We start from the raw sequence: 25,702 nt of genomic DNA, 5'->3' as shown, positions 1-25,702 counted from the left end.
ATACATATATACAACGTATATATACATATATACAACGTATATATATATATATATATATATATACACAACGTATATATATGTGTTAGTGATGCGCGGGTCACCCAGAACCCGCCGGGTCCCGCGGGCTGGGCCGCCCCGCAGGCGGGCTGGGTTGGCAAATTATGAAAATATCGCGGGTGCGGGCGGGGCAGGCTCAGAACGTGACAAAGCAACATTATTAAATAATTTAGAGCAATGAAACACACAGAGTAATTAACCTTAAAGACGTTAACTCTCTCTCACACGTAGGTACACACAATCAGACAGACTCCTGCTGCACTCTCTATAGCCTATATGGAGTAAAGAAACGCTTCAATGAGGTAGCCTATGTGGTCTCAAAACAAACATTTTGGAAGGATTATTCGCTGTAATTATTATTTGAAGTGTCCATATAATGCCACCGCAGATTTTCTCTTGTGGACTCGACTGTGATCTATTTGTCAACTTTACTGCAACGTGAGTAGGCTGTGAACAATTGAGTGCGCATTAAAAGAAATCAGACAGCGAGTCTGACCGTATCTGCAAGCCGTGTGCGCACCTGCTGCACTACTACGTTTAGCCTACTACTGCAACATGGCCAATTGAGAGCGCATGAGGTAATTAAAATAAATGGGGAAGAATAAGAACTGTTTCTGTAGCCTGCCTAGTGCCTACCTCTACCTGCTACCTCCATTTGAAACACTGCGCGGTCACGCCATCCGCACTTTGGGGAAGCGTAGTCGGTCGCGCTATGTGAAGACCATGGATTAATTGAAGAAAGACCGACATGAAAGCAGCAGCGCAATTCATCCATTCAACTGTTGTCGCGCAGGGCAGCATGTGAGTGTCTGTGTGTGAGAGAGAGAGACAGAGAGGGGGGAGAGAGACAGAGTTATTAGCTACTTTGCACACCTTGGAAGCTCCGCTGTGCTCCTCCTGAGTCCGGAGACATATTACATTAAATTGGCCGTTGCAAGGCTGCCGGGTTGGGCTGGGTTCGGAATTTTCAGATATTTTAACGGGGCGGGCGGGGCGGGCTGGCTCCAATGACGGGTTGGGTTGGGGCGGGCCTTAAAAAAACCTGACCCGCGCATCACTAATATGTGTGTATATATATGTGTATATACATATACATATATATATACACACACACACACACACACACACACACACACACACACACACACACACACACACACACACACAGTTCAGAGTTCAATAAAATAACTGTATAATAACTGGGGGGGAAAATAATACAACAAATAAATAAACTGAGCATCTAAATAAATGTACATGAAATTCTTGTTCTAAATGCCTCTGTTACTGCCTGCCCTCCGCAGAGATGCCGGTGATCGAGCTGGACCTGTCGGTGATTAACGGCTTGATCATCCGAGCCGGGGAGAACATGAGGGTGCCGGCCATCGTCCATGGCAGGCCGCAGCCCAGCCTCTCCTGGACCATTAATGACGCCAAGCCGGATAAGGAGCGCGTGGAGATCATGGAGGACGGGAAAGAGTCTGTGCTTTGTATCAACAACGTCCAGAGGAAGGACGCGGGCAAGTACACCATCAGCGCCTGCAACCCCAGCGCCATCAAGAACGCCTCCACCCGGGTGGAGGTCATGGGTGAGTTCAGACCCAGATTTTACATTTTAGTCGGTACAGCTTCAATTTCTATATCAGTGGTTCTCAATGCGGGATCCAAGGACCACAAGGGGGCCTCTTAGCAGGTTCCAAGCCATCCCCAGCAAGTTATTATTAGTTATTTATTCATGTTTTTTGTTTGAGAAAAAAACTGAAAAATAAAGGACAATAAAGAAAAAGCTGTAAACAAAGAAAAAAGAAAGGAAGAGATTTTTGTAAATAATATTAAACCAGTCATCTATTAATGGGAAGTCTGGCTTAAGCCATTTCTTTGTAATTGCTTTTCTAGCAGCTTCACTCAGTATTCCAAATAGGTATTTTGTTTTAATAGATTGATACTGTATGTTCAAAATCTAATCAAATTCTGTTTGTGGCTCTAATGTGACTGCTTGATATGAAACAGGCTGAGACTCACTTGATTAGATCACTAGAGGCTAGGCTATAATTTCTCCTATGTTCTTTCTCTAATTCTTTGCTCCAAGTGAAAATATATTTTAGAATATATCCAATCCATATTGTACATATTTTTATGCCATCTGTACAAGCGTATTGTCTCTGTTGTCATATTATTCAAAAATACCAATACACAAAAAAAAACTGAAATGTTTTGCAGTGCATTTTGAACAGATTCCTTAAAAGAAAGGAAGTAAAGTAGTTTTGTCTCCATGACCACCCCACCCTTCAGACGTCCCAGGTCCCATCACCGACCTGAAGCCCGTGGTCGTCACCCGTAGGATGATCTTCCTGAACTGGGACGACCCGGAGGACGATGGTGGCAGCGACTTGACTGGCTTCCTGGTGGAGCGGAGAGATGCCAAGGGACGCACCTGGAGGCAGCCGGCGGAGACCACGTCCTCCAAGTTGGAGTGCGGGGGCATCATGGAGGGCCAGGAGTACATGTTCCGCGTCATTGCCAAGAACAAATACGGCATGGGACCGCCCGTCGAGCTGGGACCCATCCTGGCCATCGACCCGCAGGGTGAGGAGGAGATATGAATTCAATGTCCACCTATCACCTACACTTACACCTACAGAGTATTTGTAACCTTTCAACAGCTTACTAGTTGACATTCAACAATTCAACTGTTTAACACATGTTGAACAGATTATCTATAGAGTATTATGTAACAATTCATGAACATACCTACATATTACACTAGGTGACATCTGTTTGTTGAATCTCTCAACTAATAAGCTATTAAAACAACATCTACAGACCCAACCAAGACCCCAGCCAACCTTATCCATATGCTCTGGTCCTGCCCTGCCTTACATAAGAATGTAGGCAGGCTTTCTGGCTCTCTCTCTCTCTCTCTCTCTCTCTCTCTCTCTCTCTCTCTCTCTCTCTCTCTCTCTCTCTCTCTCTCTCTCTCTCTCTATATATATATATATATATACATATACATATATATATATATACATATATATATATACACACACACACAAGGCTGTGTTTGAGCTTAAACTTCTGCACTGGCATGGGAATAAGGGCTCAGTATTGGAAACTACGCAATATTTTGGAATACCATGGCACCCAAACATTGTGTCGGAGGTGGGTACAGTTTTATTGTGATTGATAACGTGTACTGTATGTCACATGCAGCCATTTTAACCGATCTTCCAGTGGCTTACGGGGGTGCACATCCGAGACGAAGGAAGAATGACTGATGTGTCTCGCGTTGAGGCTAATAGCATAGTAACGTTCCTCCTACCCGAGCCTGTCACCAGTTCATACAAACTTAAACAAACATACAAAAACATGATTTGGGACAGTTGTTAAGGCGGTGAAAACGTTTTGAGCCCTTGTTGAATCTCTACCCCACATGAGCAAATGTAACCTGCTGTAAATAATGTTATGTTATTACTTACTCTTATCAACCCGAGCGTTTCACAGTAAATGCATCCCCCCGCAATCATAAGGTTACAGACAGTAAACTCATAGTGAGAGTATATATTGACCTTTGAAAGCTAGGAATGTGAGTCTTACACTCATGCACCCATAAGCCTAACGTTAAGTTTCCTCACTCGCCATCATCTTCTGTAAAGACACTTCTCCAATCAAATGACAGCAAATCTAAACAGCTACATTATTATTATCATTATTATGGTTAATGTATAGAATAATGCAGTTGAATGAGGTCTCATTACTGCTGTCACTATAGCCTACCAGTCACTACTGAAATCTACTGCATAACCCAATGTATTTTTCTATTTCATAAACAAACTGGCTAAGATAACCATCTATATTAGATGTATAATGTTATATTAGATTTTCAATGTGCATGAATGGATAATTAAATTAGAGGCTACTTTTTTTTTAACCAAAATACTCAAATTCATTATTTACCTAGTATTTTTATCAAATGCAAAAAATAAATGAATAAATAAATAAATAAATAAATAAATAATAATAATGGGCATTATATCGGCCATCGGACACCCTGTTCTCTAAATATCGGCTAAATATCGGCAGAGTCAAATAAATAGACTCTGTAGGTGGACTCTCCAAATACACATTTCAGCTCCAATGTTTCCTCTCTTTCATTAAGCAGAAAATCACCACTGCTACAGAAAATGAGAAATTGAAAAAAATAGTACAATTTAGCTGAATTTGAAACTAAAACTTAGAATTTTAATTATTAATGTGTTTATTCTGATAAACCAAAAATCCAAAGCAAAATTTTTTAGCGTCATAATCGGAACGAATATAATAATAATCAGGCAGGAAGTCTTCACCGCGGTGTTGAAGTTTCCAACACTTAAAACACTTGCATCGTATTGCACGCGTCTTTTTTCTTTCTTGATCAACACAGCTGTGGTGACAACGCACAGTGTAATCTCACTCTGTTCACATGCTGTGGTTGTTCATCTGCGTCCGTGACGGCGCATTGCTCAAAGTTTAGTGAAGCATTTAGTGATAGTTTAGGCTATGGATCGGATCGGATTCTACTTATTTTTCCCACCAAATATCCGATCCAGTGATTTGGGCCGGATCGGCTCCCATACCGATACTGAGTATCGGATCGGACCATCCCTAATAATAATATAGGTGCATGTTTTTGTTGATTTAACCAAGGCTTTCGATTTGGTTGACCATTATCTTGTTCTTGATTAACTTTATGCTATTGGTGTTTCTCAACAAGCATTATTTTGGTTTAATCCTTATCTTCATAACCATCATAACTGTTTCTTTTCATCACAATCAATCAGAATATTTAATGTTTGAAAAGGGTGTACGTTACCACAAGGATCTATTACAATTTTCTCCATTTTTAGGAATGATCTTCCAAAAATGTGAATTGTTTTTGTTCTGTCATATGCAGATGACATGGTTATACACATCTTATTTTGATATATTATATATACATTTATGTATTTTATGTTGTTGACTTCTATATTTTGTGCCTGAGGACCCCCTCGATAGGCGTTTATCCTCAAAATACATTTTGAATTGAGTAAATAAGTATCCAAAACTAAACATTCAAAATCAGTTGTAAAATCAGTAAATAGTAAAATTAGGAAATGGCAAACTGTGGGTACAATTATAGGGGAAACAAACAATGAGTTCTGTTCATTCAATTAATTTAAGTCCGGACTAACCCCCCACCCTCTCGCAGGCCCCCCCTCCTCCCCGGAGAAGTTCCACTACGCGGAGCGGACAAAGACCAACGTCACACTGGTCTGGAAGCCCCCGCGTAACGACGGTGGCAGCCCCATCATCGGGTACACGGTGGAGAAGAAGCGCCAGGACCAGCAGGCCTTCACCCCCTGCAACACGGAGATGTGCCCCGGCCTCAGCATGACGGTGGATGGCCTGGAGGAAGACTGGACGTACGAGTTCAGGATCAAGTGCACCAACCTGTTGGGAGAGAGTGAGCCTTCCATGCCCATGACCGTGGTGATCCAGGATGACGAAGGTACAGACTGGCTCACTGAAGCCTAGCCATCATAACAAGGCATTTAGTCTGTTATTCAGTCATGAAATCATAGTTTTCTGTAAAGCCTGAACCATGTATATATACCTCAGGTTTTTCAGGAAGGGGGGGATATCACACTGATGATGTATTTTTAGAGGTCTCAAAAACTGAAATTATATATATATATATGTATGTATATGTATATATGTATGTATGAAATATGTATCAAATATCATTCACTTTGCGTTACACAATTAGTGAAAAAAATCTGCGTATATCCTACAATATACGTGCACATATGCCTAGATGCTTACAGGATTTCCAAAGTTTGGAAATGAATAATAATAATAATAATAATAATAATAATAATAATTATTATTATTATTATTTTAGAATTGCACAATATATCTGGAGAAGTCTGGAAAATTAGAGTAGCCAACGGTATTTTAATTATCAAATTTGGGAGTTAAAAGGCTAACATGTCTCAGCTGACAAGCCTTCGTAATGCCTTCATATCTCCTGTCCTCCAGTGGCTCCTGAGGTCCACATGCTGAAGCATGCTGAATGCTTTAAGGGCGACAACATCACGGTGAGGAAGGGAGAGCCCATCGAGATCCCGGCAGACATCCTGGGCCTGCCCATCCCCAAGGTGGAGTGGTTCAAAGACGATGTTCTGATCGCCGAGTCCACCGAGGCACTGACGCTGGAGACGGTGGAGACCGGCCGCATGAATGCCAAGACGGCGCTCAAGATCCCCTTAGCCAACAGGCGCGACAAGGGCAGCTACACCGTGTCCGCATCCAACAACATGGGCTCTGCCAGCCACACCGTGTTCATCATGGTGTTGGGTGAGTCAATTATTCTACTTTTGTATTTTTCATTCGTTTTTATTTTTATTTCATTTGTAATTTTTTGTTTTAAATTCAATTCAGTTAAAGGAACACTCCACCCATTTTCAACCAGCTTTGTATCATTAGAACATCAGTAGTATATCAGAAAACTGTAAACTGTTTTGAAGTTTGTCATTTAATTTGACAGTTATTGAGTCTTAAAGTGTGGACCAGTGACATCACTGGTCCACACTAACTCAAATTAATAACTCATTAACTCAAATCAACTCTCAATAACTGTCAAACTAGATGAATGATGAATAGTTTGACAGTTATTGAGAGTTGATTTGAGTTAATGAGTTATTAATTTGAGTTAGTGTGGACCAGTGATGTCACTGGTCCACACTTTAACACTCAATAACTGTCAAATTAAATGACATACTTCAAAACCGTTTACAGTTTTCTGATATACTACTGATGTTCTAATGATACAAAGCTGGTTGAAAATGGGCGGAGTGTTCCTTTAAGATTCAGTTCGTTTCCAGAGTGGGCTTGCTTGTTTTTTTTTTAAATATATATAAACTATTTGTCAGGGGAAATATTTAAGCAGCTCAGAATAGGTATAGGTATTGCAATACAAATAACACTATGGTTGATTAAATTGACAAAGACTCAAACTGAATACATTTTCTGTATTTTATTTTAAGTTTTCCAAGTACACAATATCGTTTCTGTTACTTTTTTCTAGTTTTTGTTTTTATATCAGTTAACTAAAATTTATTTTTTCTTCTTCCTACACCCAGTTTTAGTTTTGCTTAATTAACTATAACAACCCTGCGGTATAAAAAAATCACAATATACAATTGGGGGGTGGGGGGAGTAAAGTGATTGTGTGGCAAACACTGACTATGATGCCCACACAGCACACACCATAGTCAACTAAAACGTAATTGCCCAACAACAAAATTGTGGCTAGTAGAGACAAAGCTGAGTGGCTAGTAACTTTGGAAAAGCAAAAACAATTATGTCAAGCCCTGGGTTTCACCACCCTGATCTCCTCTCTTCCCCTCCCCTGTCTCCTCTCCTGCCCTCTTCTGTCTTCTCTCTTCCCCTCCTCTGTCTCCTCTCTCTCCTCTCTTCCCCACCTCTCTATCCTCTCTCCCCCTCCTCTCCTCTTCCTCTCTCTCCTCTCTCCCCCTCCTCTGTCTCTTCTCTCCCTCTCCTCTGTCTCCTCTGTCTCCTCTCTCCCACTCCTCTCTCTCTCCCATCTCCACCTCCTCTCCAGACCGGCCAACACCTCCCAGGAACTTGGCTGTGTCCAACATTAGGGCAGAGTCCTGCTACCTGCGCTGGGACTCGCCGCTGGATAACGGGGGCAGCGAGCTGACCAACTACATCGTGGAGAAGCAGGAAGTGGTGACGGAGGAGGTGGAGCTGGAAGAGGGACAGGAGGCTCCTCCCCCACCACCATGGGTGGAGGTCACCAGCACCATCATTGAGAAGAAATACGGGGTCGGTTCTCATGACAGTGACATCACCATGATCTGATCAGTTCTCCTACAGTTCCTTGAATGTCTTTACAATAAGGTCTTAAAAGCTTTTGAAAATGAAAGGACTGCTTAGAAAGTAATTTGATTAAAGTGTAGCGCTCCCCATCCTAAAGAAAGTTGTTAACACTTATGATGCCCAAGTCTATAGTGCATTATAAACATACTTATATTGTGTTATACTCTGCTATAGCACTGTATAATTATAGTTATGATAGATAGAGGGAGAGAGAGAGAGAGAGAGGGAGTGCTTTATCCCCGGAGGGAAATTCTGGCGTTACAGCAGCAGTAACATCAATGACCGTAATACAACATTACTTCTATCTATAACTGTCCAAGGTGGAGCATATTATATTATATAATATATATTATTATTACCATGACTGTACAAGTACAAAATACTAAATGTGCTATGTGGGCAAAAAGTGTACAGTGCACAATGTGCATAAACAATGTGAGTTTAATAGAGACTTTATAGGAGGGGAGGGAAGGAGAGAGGGAGAGAGGAGTCTCCTCTCTCTGCATGTATGGGAGTTATGTACAGTATATGGTTATTGCGGTGGGCATGAAAGACCTGTAACGGTCTTTACTGCAAGGGAGCTGACGGAGCCTCTGACTGAAGACACTCTGTTGTCCAGCCAGTAGGTTGTGTAGGGGGTGTGTCGTGTCATCCATTATTTTGTGCAACATCCTGCAACAACCACCTCCAGGGGCTCCAGACAGAGTAGTCTCCAGCACAGAGCCACCTCCAGGAGCTCCAGACAGAGTAGTCCCCAGCACCGAGCCACCTCCAGGAGCTCCAGACAGAGTAGTCCCCAGCACCTCCAGGGGCTCCAGACAGAGTAGTCCCCAGCACCGAGCCAGCTCTCTTTATCAGTTTGTTCAGTTTCTCAGAGTCGCCGGCTGCAAAAAGGATTGCACTTGCTACAACAGACTTATGCAACATCTTGCTGCACACATTGAAGGAAGAAGCGAATAAACACATCCATAGTCATAGTGCTTTATAACAATAATCACGATGTATTATAAATAATTTTATAATGACTTATAAGGCCAAGTATCATAATACTTAATAATTGCAGTCTCTCTCCCTCTCAATCCTCCCCCAAGCAAACAATGACCACTCATAGTGATGTATAACCAGCTTGTAATGGTATTATATCTGTACATACCTCAGGAATTTCATTACTTCACTTAAAGCACCCAATGACCACTTAGAGTAACTTATATTTTTCATTGTAATGCATTATAACCACTGTTATAATAAAATTATGATAATGTATACGTTTATGAGAATAATAATATTATTCTTGCAAAAAATGTCAGAGTAACCAACAATTATGATACTTGACCTTATACTGTAATTAATTATAAAATGCTTTACAATGTGTATCAAAGTACTGTATATTTATAATGCATTATAGACATGGGTGTCATAGAGCTATGACCTAAAGTTTTAATATGTAGGGTTGGAAATTTGGAATCTCCAAAAAAACAAAACCTTGAGAGTCCTGGAATTTGACAACCACAAGTGTGTGTGGGACACTGTAACCTGGCAGTGACAACATGTAACTTCTGTCGGCATATTGATAAGCTGTTGTTAAGGAAGTATTTAAATCGAGGGCCTTCCCTGTTCTCTAACGTTCTGCAGGTGTGGGAGCTGGAGACCAATAAGGCCTACCTATTCCGCGTCAAAGCGGAGAACCGTTATGGGATCTCGGACCCCTGCGTGACGGAGCAGGTCCAGATCACAGACCCGTTCGGCCTGCCCGGCCCACCCGAGAAACCCACCATCACCGAATACTCCAAGACCTCCATGACGCTGAGCTGGGAGCCACCCCGTGACAATGGGGGCTCCATGATCATCGGCTACTGGCTGGAGAAGAGCGAGAGAGGCACCGATTACTGGGCCAAGGTCAACAAGGCCCCCATCACCAAAAGAGGCATGAAGGGCTGGGAGTACCAGGTGAACACATTCAATCTTAATTTACCCTTAAATTTACCCAAAATGTATCCTACATTTTACTCTTAAATTTACACAAAATGTCCTACATTTACCCTAAATTTGCTCTTAAATTTACACAAAATGTATCCTAAATTTACCCTTAAATGTATCTTAAAAGTCACCCTAAGTTTAATTTACCCTTAAGTACAGTCGTTTTTTTCTCTCTCGCTACAGTACATATTCTCCATCTGCTCACTGAGGAAATATTCAAACCCAAAAGGGCATTGATTTTATTGCTGTGCCTCTACATCAAATGCAAAAAAATCTATTTGTTTGTGTTTAATTTTTTACGCATGTCCCTGTAACTCAGCCTGACATGTTTGGTATCTTTGGAAACCTTGAGATCTGGAATAGAATCTAAAATAAAGTTTCTCTACTTATTCTCAGAAGTTTGCTGCTGTTTGTGTCAGTGGATAGACGACAAACTCATCGATCATACATCTGATATGGAACTTTCCTACCTTCTTTTTTTGCTCAGAAGACAGGAATAGAAATGTGGAGACAGTCAGTGGAGGACCAGGAGAGTAATGAAGGCTTTGTTGGTTGTGTTCCTTCCAGGTGACTCGTCTGTTTGAAGGAACTGAGTATGAGTTCAGAGTCGCCGCCTGCAACTCGGCGGGAATCGGACCGTTCAGCAGGCCCTCCGACTCCGCCTTCGCTGTCGACCCCATCAGTAAGTACAACCTGTCATGCTGTGAGGAGAACCCTCTTTAAACATCATTAAAGCCGCTGGAAATGCAAACCCACAATAACCTTCTACTGTACCTATGTAATTTAGGGTATTGTGTGCATAATAGTAAGGATCTAAAAGTATTAGATGTTAGTTGCAATCCAAATCCTAAATATTGCCATTCAAGTTTTTGTACTGTTCTTGATGTTGGGTTACTTTCAAGTGGGTGTGGTTATGTTCCTGACTTATTACACAATAAGCTCTGTGAACCAATCAGGCTGAGTGCCTATATACCCTGCAAATTCAAAAAATGCATCAGAATCTATCAAGTTGTGCAGCACTGGGAGCTCTTCAGTAGACACGCCTCCACAATTTCAGAGCAGAGAATACTGTTTAGTTTTTCATGATTTTGAAACATAATTTTGTATACTTAGCAACATTTTTTATCGTTAAAATTTGTCTGGGTGATTAATAACACATTTCTCTGTTGTGTGACGACCTCAAAACATTTATTTCTGGTTTCCAGGGGGTAAATTGATAGTTAATTAAACTTTAGTTAATAGTTATTTTACTAATCTTGCAACTTTATAATAACCTTCCAAATATTGTTTATAGACGGTTTACAAACCAATTGTTATTATAATAATAATACAACTATTACAACTAATAGTAGGAGTTGGGACCTCCCCGGCAATTACCTAATTAAGAAATCCGACTCTGTCAGATCACCCGCATGGGTGCTCTTTACACTTCCTGATAGTTTCAGCCCAATCACGGCATAGCTGTGGCCGGATAAAATTCTGCACACACACACACACACACACACACACACACACACACACACACACACACACACACACACACACACACACACACACACACACACACACACTTACTTTAGTAGATTGACAGCACATTTTAAATGTAGCTGTTTAAAAGAGAACACCTAGCCGGACTAGATCCTCTGTTTTTTTAGAAATAGTGAATGATGAATTTAGTAAATAAATTTAACTTATCTTCCCTCCAGCTCCTCCCAGCATGCCGGCTGCTCCCATTGTGGCTGATAAGAACAAGCACAGTATCACCCTGGCCTGGAAGCCTCCCGAGCGCGACGGAGGGAGTCCCATCAAGGGTTACATCATCCAGATCCTGGGCGAGGGCACATCGGAATGGCTGGCTGTGAACGACCACGACTCCCTGTTCACCGACCTGGAGTTCACCGTGCCCACCCTGCGCGAGCTCAAGCGCTTCCGCTTCAGGGTCATCGCCGTCAACGAGGTCGGAGATTCGGACCCGAGCCCGAGCACCGGAGATGTGCTGGTGGAGGACGTGCATTGTGAGTCACATTAGACACAAATAAACCAAATAAGCCGTATTTATTTATTTATTTATTTTTCTTCTTCTTTTTGTTGTCTTCTGCTCATAAGTTTCTTAGATCTTGTCTTTCTTATTTTGTTAAATATGTTTATTGTTGTATTTCTGTATGTTTGAAAATCTGAAAATAAAGTTATAAATAAAAAAGATACAAATAACCATACAACACAAAACACAGGGCCGGTGCCTGCACCCTGGACGATCCCGCGCATCCACACGTTCTTCGGTTTTATCAACTATTTCAATCAGGAGAGACTAGTGAATGAAAATAAATGTTTATTACAATAACAGAATATAATATAGTATATTATACTATATTTACAAAAAGAGAATATGCGGTATAGTGAGAATTACATTTTCATAAGAAAGTGAACCCCAATTCAGTATGACTTGTTAGTATTTCTTCTGTTAGTAAAGCATTCTGATATGTTTCTGTGACATTTCTCCAGTGGTGCCCTCGATCTCACTGGACATTCTGGCTGACGACCTGCTCTGCATCAGAGCTGGAGACCCAATCAGAATCCCGTGCACCGTCAAGGGCCGCCCCGTTCCCAAGGTCACCTGGGACTTCTACGGCAAGGCCAAGAAGCACAAGAAGAACAAGCTGCACGAGCTGCCCATCGACTCTGAGGTCGGTAGCATTTCACACCCAAAACTCTCCTTATCTTGTTGTAAAATACCTTACGGGCATAATTCAATGCAAAATTAAAACCGTAAGATATCATCATCATCATCATCAAAAGGAGTAAAGCCTGGATTATGCTTGACGCTTTGGCCGGCCGCACGGAAATGAGAGACACGGAATCCGACGAGGAAACGTGTGGAGCTTGTATACTCTGTGTGGGTTTCTGCAGGCGGAATTGAGCGCGAGTCTTGAAAACTCCACTTTGTCCGCCCGTCCGCGTCCGCGTAGTTACAAATTTCGGCGTGCGCACGGCCGCTCGAAAACCGTCCGCACGGAGCCTTGCGGAGGGGCGTGTCTGCTGATTTGACGTCACTTTTCCGCGCGGACACTCGCGTTCCTCGCTGATGCGGAAAGCATAATGAGACCTTAAGTGGGCTCTGTTAAAATTGTTGTCCCACATTCGATGATGTCATCAGCGAGTGACGTGTGATGATGTCATAGGCATTGTGACACCTTATCTAAGCGAGTGACATCACTGATGATGTCATAGGCATTGTGACATCATCAGTGACATCATTATTGACCAAAATCATGGTCACTTGAGCAATTGTGATGTCATCAGGGATGCGAAGTTGAGCAATTGTGTGCTGCGCATGCCAATATAGCAGTGGGCGAGCTGCAGGGCGGGCGAGGCCGCTAGCGAGCCAGCACAGCGGGCGAGCCTAGGAATCGAGCGCACATAGCAGGCAAGATTTCTAGTATAACAAGATCAGACATTACATGAGTAAAACAGGGAAATTCAATGAGAATAAAAGTGAAAAAACACATGTAGCAGTGTCCAGATTCTCCACAATGACAATCCTGCCCCCCCCCCATTACTAATTATGGTCATATACATTATTGTCCCAATTGAAATGTTTTTGCATTCCTAAGTCTCTTTTTGTATGTAGACAATGACAAAGGAATCCATTAAATGTACATTTTCATTCCACAAGATATCTCAATATTTGATAGAAAACTGACCATGTGATGTTTTATACAAAAGGAAGATGAAGATTTTTAGCATGTCTGCTTGAATTATTATGAATTTGTGAATTAACAAAATAATATCTAAAACTGTCTATATATCTCACTTTATAGACTGACCTCTACAGAAGTCAGTGGAGTTCCTTGGTAGTCAAGTCAAGTCAAGTCAAGTTTATTTATATAGCCCTAATTCACAAGCATGTCTCAGAGGGCTTCACAGAGAGTATATCTAGCTAATTCTAGCTGACACAACAGTAGCAAATTACAGAATAAAGATAACACATTGAACAATTGATAGAGAAATATAGAAAATATAGAAATATAGGATAGAGCAGAGGAAGGAACAGGAGAAGGGAGGAGAGCAGGGGGAATGTGAGAGAGTGATGGGGTGGGGAGGGAATGGGAAATGTTGGAGAGTATAGGAGGTGGGGAAGGAGCAACAGGAGAGAGCAGGAGAGGGGAAGGGGGGGAGCGGGGGGGTATGGGGGAGAAGAGAGCAGGGGGAGGGAGGAGGTGGGGAGAGAATGGGAAATGTGGGAGAGGAGAGAGCGTATGGGAGTATGGAGAGCGTATGGGAGACCATATGGAGAGAACAGGGAAAGGAGGGCTAGCTGACACAACAGTAACAAATTACAGTAGTAATAATAACACATCGAACAATTATATGATAGAGAAATACAGACACACATTTTGCAAACGGACATATGTCGATTTCTTAGCAACCAAACTATGCTTAATTTAATTGGCTGCAAGCCTTTAGTAGTGAGTCCCTTTGCCAAATAAACACATGTTCACATATAGAGCTTATGGGTGCCTCGCTTTAGGGTAGAATGGGTGCCATGCTTTAAATAGTGGCGGAATAGTGGGAGGGGATAGAATGGATGCCATGCTTTGGAGTAGAATGGGTACTATGCTTTAGAGTAGTGGGTAAAGTTTAACAGGTGAACTGTTGTTTCAGATCGAGTCGACGGACACTACATCCGTGGTGACGGTCCCTGTCAGCCTGAGGACGCACTCCGGACGCTACACTGTCACCGCCAAGAACAAGTCCGGACAGAAACACATCAACGTCTTTGTCACTGTGCTCGGTGCGTTAGAGACAACCAATCACAGCCTTGCGCTGTTTAAACAAGATTACTTCATAAACTAGAAAATACATTTCCTGGAGAAAATCTGTGGGCAGCAGCTGGAAGTATCACCTAACATTGAATGGTTGAATGTTTGCTAGGCTGTCGTAGTAGCCGTAGTAGTAGTAGGTAGTAGTCATGGTAGTTATAGACCCCTCCCCCCCCCAAGTCCTCAAATCATACAACAAATTGGAATGATAGAGATAGTTTTTAAAGACTGTTAAAGTTTGTGTTTTGCAATATTTACATTTGTGTATTAAATATTTTGCCAAATACAAATTCTATATTCCTACCTTTTATAAACATTCCAAATTTGACATTGTAGAAATGGTGTCAGAACATCAATGCTAGAATGAATCCATAAATTCAAATTAGACCAAAAATTATGAGTAATAGCCCAGTGACAAAATAGATTACCGTATGTATGGTCTCTACCTCTGCATCACAAAATTGAGAAGAAGTACAGTCTATATTAAATGTTAATAGAAATTCACTAGAAGGGTAAATTTCATTACTGTCATTATCTTGAAGTGTACCTATATCTTTGGGGAGGATAGGGAATGAAATATATATTTCTCCCATTTTGTGGGCAGCCAAACATACATACTAGTAGAAATTGTAGTTGAAGTGGTGTTAGCAGGGTTGGTGAGTGTAGACTGTTTGTCTACTGTAGCCTACCCTCCTGTTCGCTGCAAAAAATATCTTTAGTGAATTATTGAGTCCTAAAATTGCAAAAATTGTTTAGATTATGTTTTTTGCAGTGTTGTTGTGTTGGATCTCTGACTGTCTCCTCTCTCAGTGTTGTTGTGTTGTGTGGTCTGGACATCTGACTCCTCTCTCTCAGTGTTGTTGTGTTGTGTGGTCTGGACCTCTGACTGTCTCCTCTCTCTGTGTTGTTGTGCTGTGGGGTCTGGACCTCTGACTGTCCTCTCTCTGTGTTGTTGTGCTGTGTGGTGTGGACCTCTGACTGTCTCCTCTCTCTGTGTTGTTGTGCTGTGTGGTGTGGACCTCTGACTGTCTCCTCTCTCTCTGTGTTGTTGTGCTGTGTGGTGTGGACCTCTGACTGTCTCCTCTCTCTGTGTTGTTGTGCTGTGTGGTGTGTGGACCTCTGACTGTCTCCTCTCTCAGTGGTGTTGTGTTGTGTGGTCTGGACTTCTGACCGTCTCCTCTCACTTAGTGTTGTTGTGTTGTGTTGTGTGGTCTGGACCTCTGACTGTCTCCTCTCTGTCCAGACGTCCCGGGACCTCCCAAGGATCTGAGGGTGACGGACATCGCCCGCACCAACATGAGGCTGATCTGGAAGCTGCCCGACACCGACGGAGGAGAGAGGATCAAACATTACTTCATCGAGAAGAAGGCTCTCACTGACAAAGCCTGGACCAAGGTTCTGTCTGTCTGTCTGTCTGTCTGTCTGTCTGTCTACCTGATTATGTTTAGTATCTTCAGAGACCCTGTGGATTTGAACGAAGCTTGGCTGTAGAGCTGCAATGATTAATCAATTAGTTGTCAACTATTAAACTAATTGCCAACTCTTTTGGTAAATTGATGAGTCGATTTGAGTTAAAAAAAAAAGTCTAAATTCTCTGTTTCCAGCTTCAATGTGAATATTTTCTGGTTTCTTTACTCCTCTATGAGAGTAAACTGAATATCTTTGGGTTGTGGACAAAACAAGATATTTGAGGATGTTGTCTTGGGCTTTGGGAAACACTGAATCACATTTTTGACCATTTTCTGACTTTTTATAGACCAAACAACTAATCGATTAATCCAGAAAATAATCGACAGATTAATCGAATGAAAATAATCGTTAGTTGCATCCCTATCCTGCGGCACAACATGAGTTCACTATGATGGAGCCTGGAGACTTTGTAACTCACAGCCAGTCTGTGTGGTCTCCAGGTGAATGCGGCCTGTGCCAGCCAGGCCTTTGTGGTCCCCAACCTGCTGGAGGGACAAGACTACCTATTCAGGGTCCGGGCTGAGAACCGCTTGGGCTTCGGACCCTTCACCGTCACCAGTGAGCTTGCCAGGGCCAGAGACCCCATCTGTGAGTCACACACACACACACACACACACACACACACGTCCACACAAACACACATGCGCGCGCGCATGCACACACATACACACATGCACACACACGCATGCATGCACACACACACACACACACACACACACACACACACACACACACACACACAAGTGTCAAAGTTAGCAAAATCATAACTACCGGTACTATGATTGATCGATTTTGTTATTTATTTATTTTATTTTTCCTTTTCATTAGCTACCATGCAATGTGACTCACTGATCAATACAAGAAAGTATTACTACATTGGACAAATAGGACACACTCTTCATATTGGATTTTAGTGCTTCTTGTATTTTATATGAGTTTTTTCTTTATGGAAAGTTCATGTTTTATTTCAAGAGCATCCATGTAATGTGATGCAGTGACCCTAAAGCACTAAAATCCAAGGTGTGTCCTATTTGTCCAGTCTAGTAATACTTTCTTGTATTGATTCAGAGTCACCACCTCATCTTGCATAGGAGTTCTATTGTGCAATCATGGAAAAGTGTTGAAATTTTATCCATGAAAATGTGTGGGAACCCTGTAAATTACAGTGAAACTACTGAGGTGTGGGAACCATGTAAGTTACAGGGTACTGTACTGAGGTTCACCAGTTTGCATTGAAACCTGATTCTTACTTAATTATTATGACTCTTCCTCAGACCCCCCTGACTCCCCCACAAAGGTGAAGGTGAACCTGGTGACAAAGTCGACGGTCACTTTGACCTGGGAGGGTCCTAAGAATAATGGCGGCTCCCCGGTAACCCATTACGTCATTGAGCGTCTGAGCTGGGACACCAGTGGCAAGGAGAAGGAGACCTGGAAGCAGTGCAACAAGAGGAACGTTGAGGAGCTTACCTTCATCGTAGAGGACTTGAAGGAGGTCAGGCACCACTCTTTACAGGGTTGGGGTTAGGGTTAGCCTGGAAGCAGTGTAACAAGAGGAACGTGGATGAGCTGACCTTGATCGTGGAGGACCTGAAGGAGGTCAGGCACCACTCTTTACAGCTCACGAAACAGTGGCTCTCAACCCAGGGGTTAGGGTTCATTCATGATCATCTCTATTGTTGCCTTCAAATGGGGTCGTGTTTATGACATGACCCATATAAACGCCCCCCTCATATAATTCACGTCATGGGAAGTGGACATTTTCTGAAAGCTTTGCGTTCACGACTTGGTTTTCAGAAAATGGTGGAGGCCATGGACGTGGATGGAAAGTTAATACCAGTGTATTGTAATATTAGCCGTATGGAGGTTTATTATCTCTGGGGAAAGTGTTGATATTCCCAATGGTCTAGTCATTATGCATTTGCATTTGCAACATAGTTAGCCGCTGGCTAGCTAGCGTTAGCTAAATTGTTAGCATTTGTGGCTTCTAGTCAATTGCACAGGCTCACGACGTGACCACTTGAATGCCAAGACTTCCCAACTCGTTAATACGAGTTCAAAACTTCCAAATGAAGGTAGCATATTCTTTCTGTTTTTTCTCTTTATTGGACATTTTCATGAGCTACAAAAAGAAGACGACATACTCAATGACTGGTAGTCAGATCCAAACCATACCCATCCCTAGTTCAGGGTGTGACAGAATGTAACGCTTCTGTGTTCTCTTCTCATTGTGTGATCTCCAGGGAGTCGAGTATGAGTTCAGGGTGAAGGCGGTCAACGCAGCCGGTCCCAGCCGACCCTCCGCCACCGCCGGTCCCCTGGTCATCAAAGACCAAACATGTGAGTGGCAGGCGGACCAATCAAATGGCTCCATCTCTCTCACTTACACATGTAGAAACTTTGCATTGATTCTTGTAAGATTATATTCAGTATTTACATTTGAAGCATTTTCTCATATATATCACAGGTGTCGGGTGAAAAGCTTGTATCTCCAAAATGCCTCCAAAACTTTTCATGAACTAAGAAAAACAGTTTTACCAGTTTTAGATTTACCACCATGCCATTTTGAGTTTATCTAACTGTTTCTTAAAACCAACAGATCATTGCATTTTCTTAAATAGTGTGTCATATTTCAACTGAAGTTACTCCTTTAATGTTCTGTGCAAAATCACTTTATCATATCGAAAAATGTGTTAAACCTAACCCAACATTATTGTGCCATCTCTACCACACTTTTTAGCACTAAAATGTACTTACAACAATAACGTCACATGCAGCACACAGCTGTTCTACGTAAACCCGGAAGAAGACAGCAGTAAACATGGTGGTAGCTGACGATGTTGTTTCATCTGTTGTTTATGGTTTAATTTACAAGTTATTGTGCAGTGGAAGCCAGCGAATACGGGAGCAGATGATAGCGAGGAGGAGGAGGAGAAAGAGAGACAAAATTTTAATGATGGCTTTCTGTGTAGCAATAGCTGCTACTTCTTGCTAATACTTATAAGTTCTAAAACCTCACTGTCCCTCCACTGAACTCCCTTGCAGCTGTCATCCATGTTTGTAATCACAATCTGCCCGCTTGTTGGTCCTCCCTCCTCCTGCCAGTGCAGAATAGTGACAAATGTCGCTCTGCAATGACGTAAAAGTCACATTGAAGCATTAAGTCAGATATGGGCCAGATGTCTGTTCACACCGGAGTAACATTCCAAAACATCAGATTCTAATCTGATGTTTTTCCACATTTGAAAGTAGCCCAGGTCGTCTTTAAAAAAGTCACTTTCAATGTGACTTGTACTGTTCACACAGTCATGAAAAAGACTGACCTGAGGCACTTAGAAGATTAGATTCAAGCACTAAGGATGGCTGTGTGAAACTCAAACTCAATTCTATGACAGTAGTTGGAACATGTTGAAATTGCATAATAAAGGGCATAAAGCAAAGCCAAATTAGCTGACTAACCGTTCACTACCTACAAAAAAAGCACTCTGTAATGAATGTGATTTAAAATGTAGTTGAGTACAAAATCTTTCTAAAAAAAGATAAGTGAAAGTAAAGTTACTGACTTTAAAGTAGCTACAAAACACAAACGATTACACACAAAAGCTACTGAATTACAATATTGTGAGTAAATGTAATTAGTTACTTCCACCTTTGATGTTAACCCCTCACCCTCTTCCCTGCCCAGGCGCTCCCACCATCGAGCTGCGTGAGTCCCTGGATGGGGAGGAGGGCTGCGACATCAGCCTGGTGGCCAAGATCAGTGGCTGTCCATTCCCGTCACTCAGCTGGCAGAAGGCATTGCCGGCCAAGCCTGAGGACAAGGCTGCCGTGCAGTACGACCAGCACGTCAACAAGCTGGTGACGCAGGACAAGTGCACGCTCCTGATCCAGCAGTCCAGACGCGACGACAGTGCCCTCTACACCCTGACTGCCACCAATAGCCTGGGCACGGCCAGCAAGGACATAAAGCTCAACGTGCTGGGTGAGGGAGTGGTCCCGTCATACACCTTATGTTTCATAGCGGCAGTTTTGAATTTCATGAAACGGTAGTTTCATGAAATTCAAAACCTCTAGATATCTTGTGCTTCATTTTCGACATAGTCTGCCATGTTTGGTATCTTTGAAAAACTTGGGATCTTGGCTAGAATATAGAGCCAAAGTCACACCCACTTAAGCATAGGAACCAAGGGATTTCATCATTTTATAAATCTGTTAAGTCACTATCTATCTGATAGTGAGTTAACACAATGGTGATTGAGCCTATGGCCCATTGATGGAAGCCTTTGCATTTTCAGTATTGCAGCATTTATGAACTTGGTGTCTGTGGTGAGACAGGCTAGGCAGAGCTAACACGATAGACTCACTATGTAGGTTACTGTAGATTCCCCACAACTCTTGTGTGAAGTAGGATAACAAGCTACTTTTTTCTGGTTAATGTCACATATGCAACAGTTTGTATCTGACCTGCAATTACCACTCATCGCCATAGGTGTCACCCAAGAGAACAAAACTGAAATCATATGAATTATAACTTTAAGTTGTGGTCCAAGTAAAATGTTCGGTGGTCTCTCCTGATTCTAAATATATTAGGTTTATTGGGAGGGCTTGGAATCTCAGAATGGAGAAGCTGTTCATCTGAATATATAACTCTGTCTTGTTTATGTTTGAGCATTTTGTAGCTTGTTTGTTGATTTGTTTGTATTGTTGAACTTGAATGATTTGTGTCTTGTAAGCCCAGACGGGCTGGGCACCTTGAATATGGTGCATGACACAGAAATAAAAATGTATCTATCTATCTATCTATCTATCTATCTATCTATAGCTGAATTGCTTGGTTTGACCAAGTAAAACAATTTTTATAAACATTTTATTAAATGTTAATGGGAAAATAAATGGGCATGACTTTGGCTCTATATAAAAAATAAATGTATGTGTGTTTGAACCAAGCTTGACAACCAAAAATTACTTTATAATGATTGAAAAGGCTAATAAGCTTGTTTTCGGCTTTTGTAATTTATATCCTAGAAACAAAGAAATGCATGCCAAATGTCTGATTGTCCAAAAATGTGACACAAACCTTTTCCTTCCTCCCCCAGGCCATCCCGGCCCACCCATCGGACCAATCAAATTCACTGAGGTGTTTGCCGAAAGGATTGGTCTGACCTGGAGCGCTCCCAAAGACGACGGTGGATCCAAGATCACCAACTACGTCATTGAGAAGCGCGAGGACAACAGGAAGTCCTGGGTCCACGTCTCCAGTGACGCCAAGGAGTGCGCTTACGTGGTGACGAGGCTGACTGAGAACCATGAGTATGAGTTCAGGGTCATGGCCCAGAACAAGTTTGGCGTCGGACCGCCGCTGAACAGTGAGCCGGAGAAGGCCAGGAACCTCTTCACCGTCCCAGGACAGTGTGAAAAGCCCACAGTGACTGACGTCTGTTTGGAGTCCATGATGGTCAACTGGGACGAGCCGAAGTACGACGGCGGCTCCTCCATCACCGGCTACATCATCGAGAAGAAGGAAACCACGGCGAAGAGATGGAGCCGTGTGAACCGCGACCCAATCCGCGCTCTGCCACTGGGAAATAACATGCACGTCACCGGCCTGCTGGAGGGGGCGCTCTACCAGTTCAGAGTCATCGCCATCAACGCTGCTGGTGCCGGCCTGCCCAGCGTGCCGTCAGACCCCATGCTCTGCAGAGACCCGATCCAGCCGCCCGGCCCCCCTGTCCCCAAGGTGACGGACTGGACCAAGTCAACGGTGGAGCTAGAGTGGATTCCTCCTCTGGCTGACGGAGGATCCAAGGTCACTGGATACCTTGTCGAGTTCAAGGAGGTGAACAAGGAGGAGGAGGAGAAAAAGGCCCAGAAGAAAGCCCTGCTGCTGAGCGAGGATGAGGACAAAGAGCCCGAGGTGGAGGAGTGGGAGAAGGCTAAAGATACTGAGATCAGAGGAACCAAGTTTGTGGTTGCAGGTCTGAAGGAAGGTGGTCTGTACAAGTTCAGGGTTCAGGCCGTCAACGCTGCCGGAGTGGGAGAGCCAGGTCAGGTTTCTGAGCTGATTGAGCTCAAAGACAGGACAATTGCTCCTGAGATGGACCTGGACGCCTCAGTGAAGGAGAAGATTGTGGTTCATGCTGGCGGCACCATCCGCATCATTGCCTATGTCTCCGGGAAACCAGCTCCTCTGATCACCTGGTGCCGCGACGATGGTGAGGTCCCCAAAGAGGCTGTGGTGGAAACCACCGGCATCTCCAACTCACTCATCATCAAGAACTGCAGACGCCAGCACCAGGGAATGTACACCCTGAGTGCCAAGAACGAGGGAGGAGAGAGGAAGAAGGCCATCATCGTGGAGGTCCTGGATGTTCCCGGACCGGTAGGTCTTCCCTTCGCCGGAGAGAACCTGACCAACGACTCCTGCAAGCTGATCTGGTCTTCCCCTGAGGACAATGGCGGCTCGGCCATCACCAACTACATCATCGAGAAGCGCGAGTCGGACCGGATGGGCTGGACCTCAGTCTCCTACACCGTGACCAGGAACAACGCCGTAGTGCAGGGCCTCATCGATGGAAAGGGTTACTTCTTCAGAATCGCTGCCGAGAACATCATCGGCATGGGACCGTTCATCGAGACGGACAAGATGGTTCTCATCAAGGATCCCATCTCCATCCCAGAGCGTCCAGAGGACCTGGAGGTCACCGCCATCACCAAGGACTCTATCTCCGTTTCCTGGAGACCGCCCAAGTACGATGGCGGCGCTGAGGTCACAGGCTACGTCCTGGAGGCCCGTCTAATCGGCAAGGACAACTTCACGCGCGTCGGCGGAGAAGACAAGCTGATGGACAGAAAGTTCACCCATGCTGGGCTGAAGGAAGGGTCTAGCCACGAGTTCAGAGTCTCCGCCGTCAACGCGGTCGGACAAGGCAAGGCTTCCTTCTGCACCAAGCCCATCCAGTGCAAGGAGGAGCTGGAACCTCCCACTCTGGACCTGGACTTTAGAGATAGGATGATGGTAAAGGTGGGAGACACAGTTACGCTGCAGGGCCGCTTCACCGGCAAACCTGCGCCTGCCATCAGCTGGTTCAAGGATGAGGAGGAGCTGAAGCCTCCACAGCCAGATGAGATCAGCTTCCACAGCACCGGCCGCCACCTCAGCCTGACCATCTCCAAGGTCAAGAGGGAGAACAGCGGCCGCTACTGCGTCGCCGTGGAGAACGCCGTGGGAACCCGCAAGGGGATCTGCACTGTCACCGTGGTTGACCGGCCTCAGCCTCCAGAAGGTCCTGTGGTATTCAACGAGGTCTACAGGAACTACATGGTGATCTCCTGGAATCCGCCTCTTGACGATGGAGGCTGCGCCATCTCCAACTACATTGTGGAGAAGAGAGACACCAACAGAGAACTGTGGATGCCCGTCACCTCCTCCTGCACCCGCACCACCTGCAGGGTGCCGAAGCTGATTGAGGGGCGGGAGTACATCATCAGGATTATGGCTCAGAACATCTACGGCGTCAGCGACCCACTGCTGTCCGCCGAGACCAAGGCCCGAGATGTGTTCCATGTCCCTGACGCTCCCAAGCAGCCACTGGTCAAGGAGGTTTACCATGACACCGCGCTCATCAGCTGGGAGCCACCAGCAGACGGAGGGAAGCCCATCACTGGATATATTGTAGAGAGGAAGGAAACCAAGGCCAACAGATGGGTCCGCTGCAACACGGAGCGAATCTACCCCAAGGTGGAGTATGCGGTGCCGGAGCTGCTGCAAGGCTGTGAGTACGAGTTCAGAGTGAGTGCAGAGAACGTGGTGGGAGCCGGTGACCCGAGCCCGCCATCCAAACCCGTCTTCGCTAAAGACCCCATTGTACGCCCCAGCCCTCCTGTCAACATTGAGGCCATCGACCACACCAAGGAGTCAGTGACCCTGTCCTGGCAGCCGCCCAAAGACACTGGCAGAGGAAAGATCTTCGGCTACCTGCTGGAGTTCCAGAAGGCCGGAGACGAGGAGTGGCTCAAGGTGAACCAGACTCCAGACTCCTGCCAGGACACCAAGTTCAAGGTGATCAACCTGGAGGAGGGTGGTCTGTACCGCTTCAGGGTGATGGCCGTCAATGCTGCTGGAGAGTCTGAACCGGCGTACGTCCAGGAGCCAGTCAGAGCTCTGGACAGACTTGAGCCCCCGGAGCTGATCCTGGACGCCGCTATGACTCGCGAGGTGAAGGCCATGGCAGGAACACACATCACTCTGAAGGCCGAAATCCTAGGAGTTCCCTTCCCCTCGGTCACCTGGAAGAAGAATGAGGCAGAGGTTCCCACCAGAGCTGACATTGACACCAACCAGGCCGGCACCAAGCTAGAGATGAGGTTCTGTAACCGTGATGACTGCGGAGACTACACCCTGACTGTGGAGAACCCTGCCGGCACAAAGACGGCCACCTGTACCGTGCTCGTCCTGGACAAGCCCGGTCCCATCCAGCACCTGCGGGTGTCAGATGTGAGGAGCGACTCCGCCTACCTGTCCTGGAAGGATCCCGAAGACAATGGCGGAGTCCGCATCACCAACTTTGTGGTGGAGAAGAAGGACGCAGCATCGGCTCAGTGGGTCCCAGTCTGCTCCTCCTCCAAGAAGCGCAGCATGATGGCAAAGCACCTGATGGAGGGGACATCCTACATGTTCAGAGTGGCGGCTGAGAACCAGTATGGCCGGAGTGAATACGTGGAGACGCCCAAGGCCATCAAGGCCATGAACCCGCTGTTCCCTCCTGGTCCGCCTAAAGACCTGCACCATGTCGATGTTGACAAGACCGAGGTGTGGTTGGTCTGGAACTGGCCTGACCGCAACGGAGGAAGCGATATCACTGGCTTCCTGGTTGAGTATCAAGAGGAGGGAGAGAGGGAGTGGGACGAGTGGAAGACCGTCAGCATCCCCGAGAGTCATGTGACTGGCCTGGAAGAAGGGAAGACCTACCGCTTCCGCGTGCGCGCTGAAAACGCCATCGGCCTCAGCAGACCCGACACCACCGTGCCGATCCTCTGCCAGGAGAAACTGGGTGAGACACACTGCCAAACCCCAACATTCACTTTTAACAGTAACACATGTAGTTGTAGTCTGAGGTTTAGGGCTGCCTAGTCCGGTTCCTTGTTTTGGACCAGACTTGAGAATCGTAAATTGTCTCGTTTTTCAGCTAGTTTGGGTTGCTTTCACACCAGCCAAAAAGCGAGCAGACCAGATAAAGCTGCAAACCCTCCCAGATTGGCCAGGAGACTCTCGTAGTCTCCCAAAATGTAAATTCCCAGACATTTTTCAATGGCTGAAATTATAAGAATGTGTGTGTGCGTTATGTTGTAGCCTACTTTTTGTATTTTGTATTTTTTGCAGTCTATATGGTCAGGACCTGCGTGCACATTTGGCATTGCGTAATGGTGACAGCGCATGCGTGTGTGTGTGTGTGTGTGTGTGT

At 44.6% G+C, this 25,702-nt stretch overlaps 1 protein-coding gene across 1 annotated transcript in view; it reads left to right on the top strand.

The window, feature by feature from the left end:
• Window positions 1-25,702, top strand: part of ttn.2 (titin, tandem duplicate 2) — a 227,719-nt gene that overhangs the window by 78,732 nt on the left and 123,285 nt on the right. The window contains exons 60-75 of the mRNA XM_083639536.1: window positions 1,359-1,643; window positions 2,347-2,640; window positions 5,279-5,578; window positions 6,109-6,426; window positions 7,694-7,920; window positions 9,607-9,921; window positions 10,519-10,633; window positions 11,658-11,966; window positions 12,454-12,635; window positions 14,614-14,743; window positions 16,015-16,166; window positions 16,682-16,829; window positions 17,516-17,736; window positions 18,485-18,581; window positions 19,927-20,223; window positions 21,338-25,291. Coding sequence (XP_083495662.1) covers window positions 1,359-1,643; window positions 2,347-2,640; window positions 5,279-5,578; window positions 6,109-6,426; window positions 7,694-7,920; window positions 9,607-9,921; window positions 10,519-10,633; window positions 11,658-11,966; window positions 12,454-12,635; window positions 14,614-14,743; window positions 16,015-16,166; window positions 16,682-16,829; window positions 17,516-17,736; window positions 18,485-18,581; window positions 19,927-20,223; window positions 21,338-25,291 — 7,344 coding nt within the window. The remainder of the gene's footprint in view (window positions 1-1,358; window positions 1,644-2,346; window positions 2,641-5,278; window positions 5,579-6,108; window positions 6,427-7,693; window positions 7,921-9,606; window positions 9,922-10,518; window positions 10,634-11,657; window positions 11,967-12,453; window positions 12,636-14,613; window positions 14,744-16,014; window positions 16,167-16,681; window positions 16,830-17,515; window positions 17,737-18,484; window positions 18,582-19,926; window positions 20,224-21,337; window positions 25,292-25,702) is intronic.

This window comes from Poromitra crassiceps (genome assembly GCF_964638095.1).
Source record: "Poromitra crassiceps genome assembly, chromosome: 6".
Taxonomy (NCBI): domain Eukaryota; kingdom Metazoa; phylum Chordata; class Actinopteri; order Beryciformes; family Melamphaidae; genus Poromitra; species Poromitra crassiceps.
The sequence above is the reverse complement of the archived record's forward strand: the minus strand, read 5'-3'. Positions and strand labels throughout refer to the sequence as shown.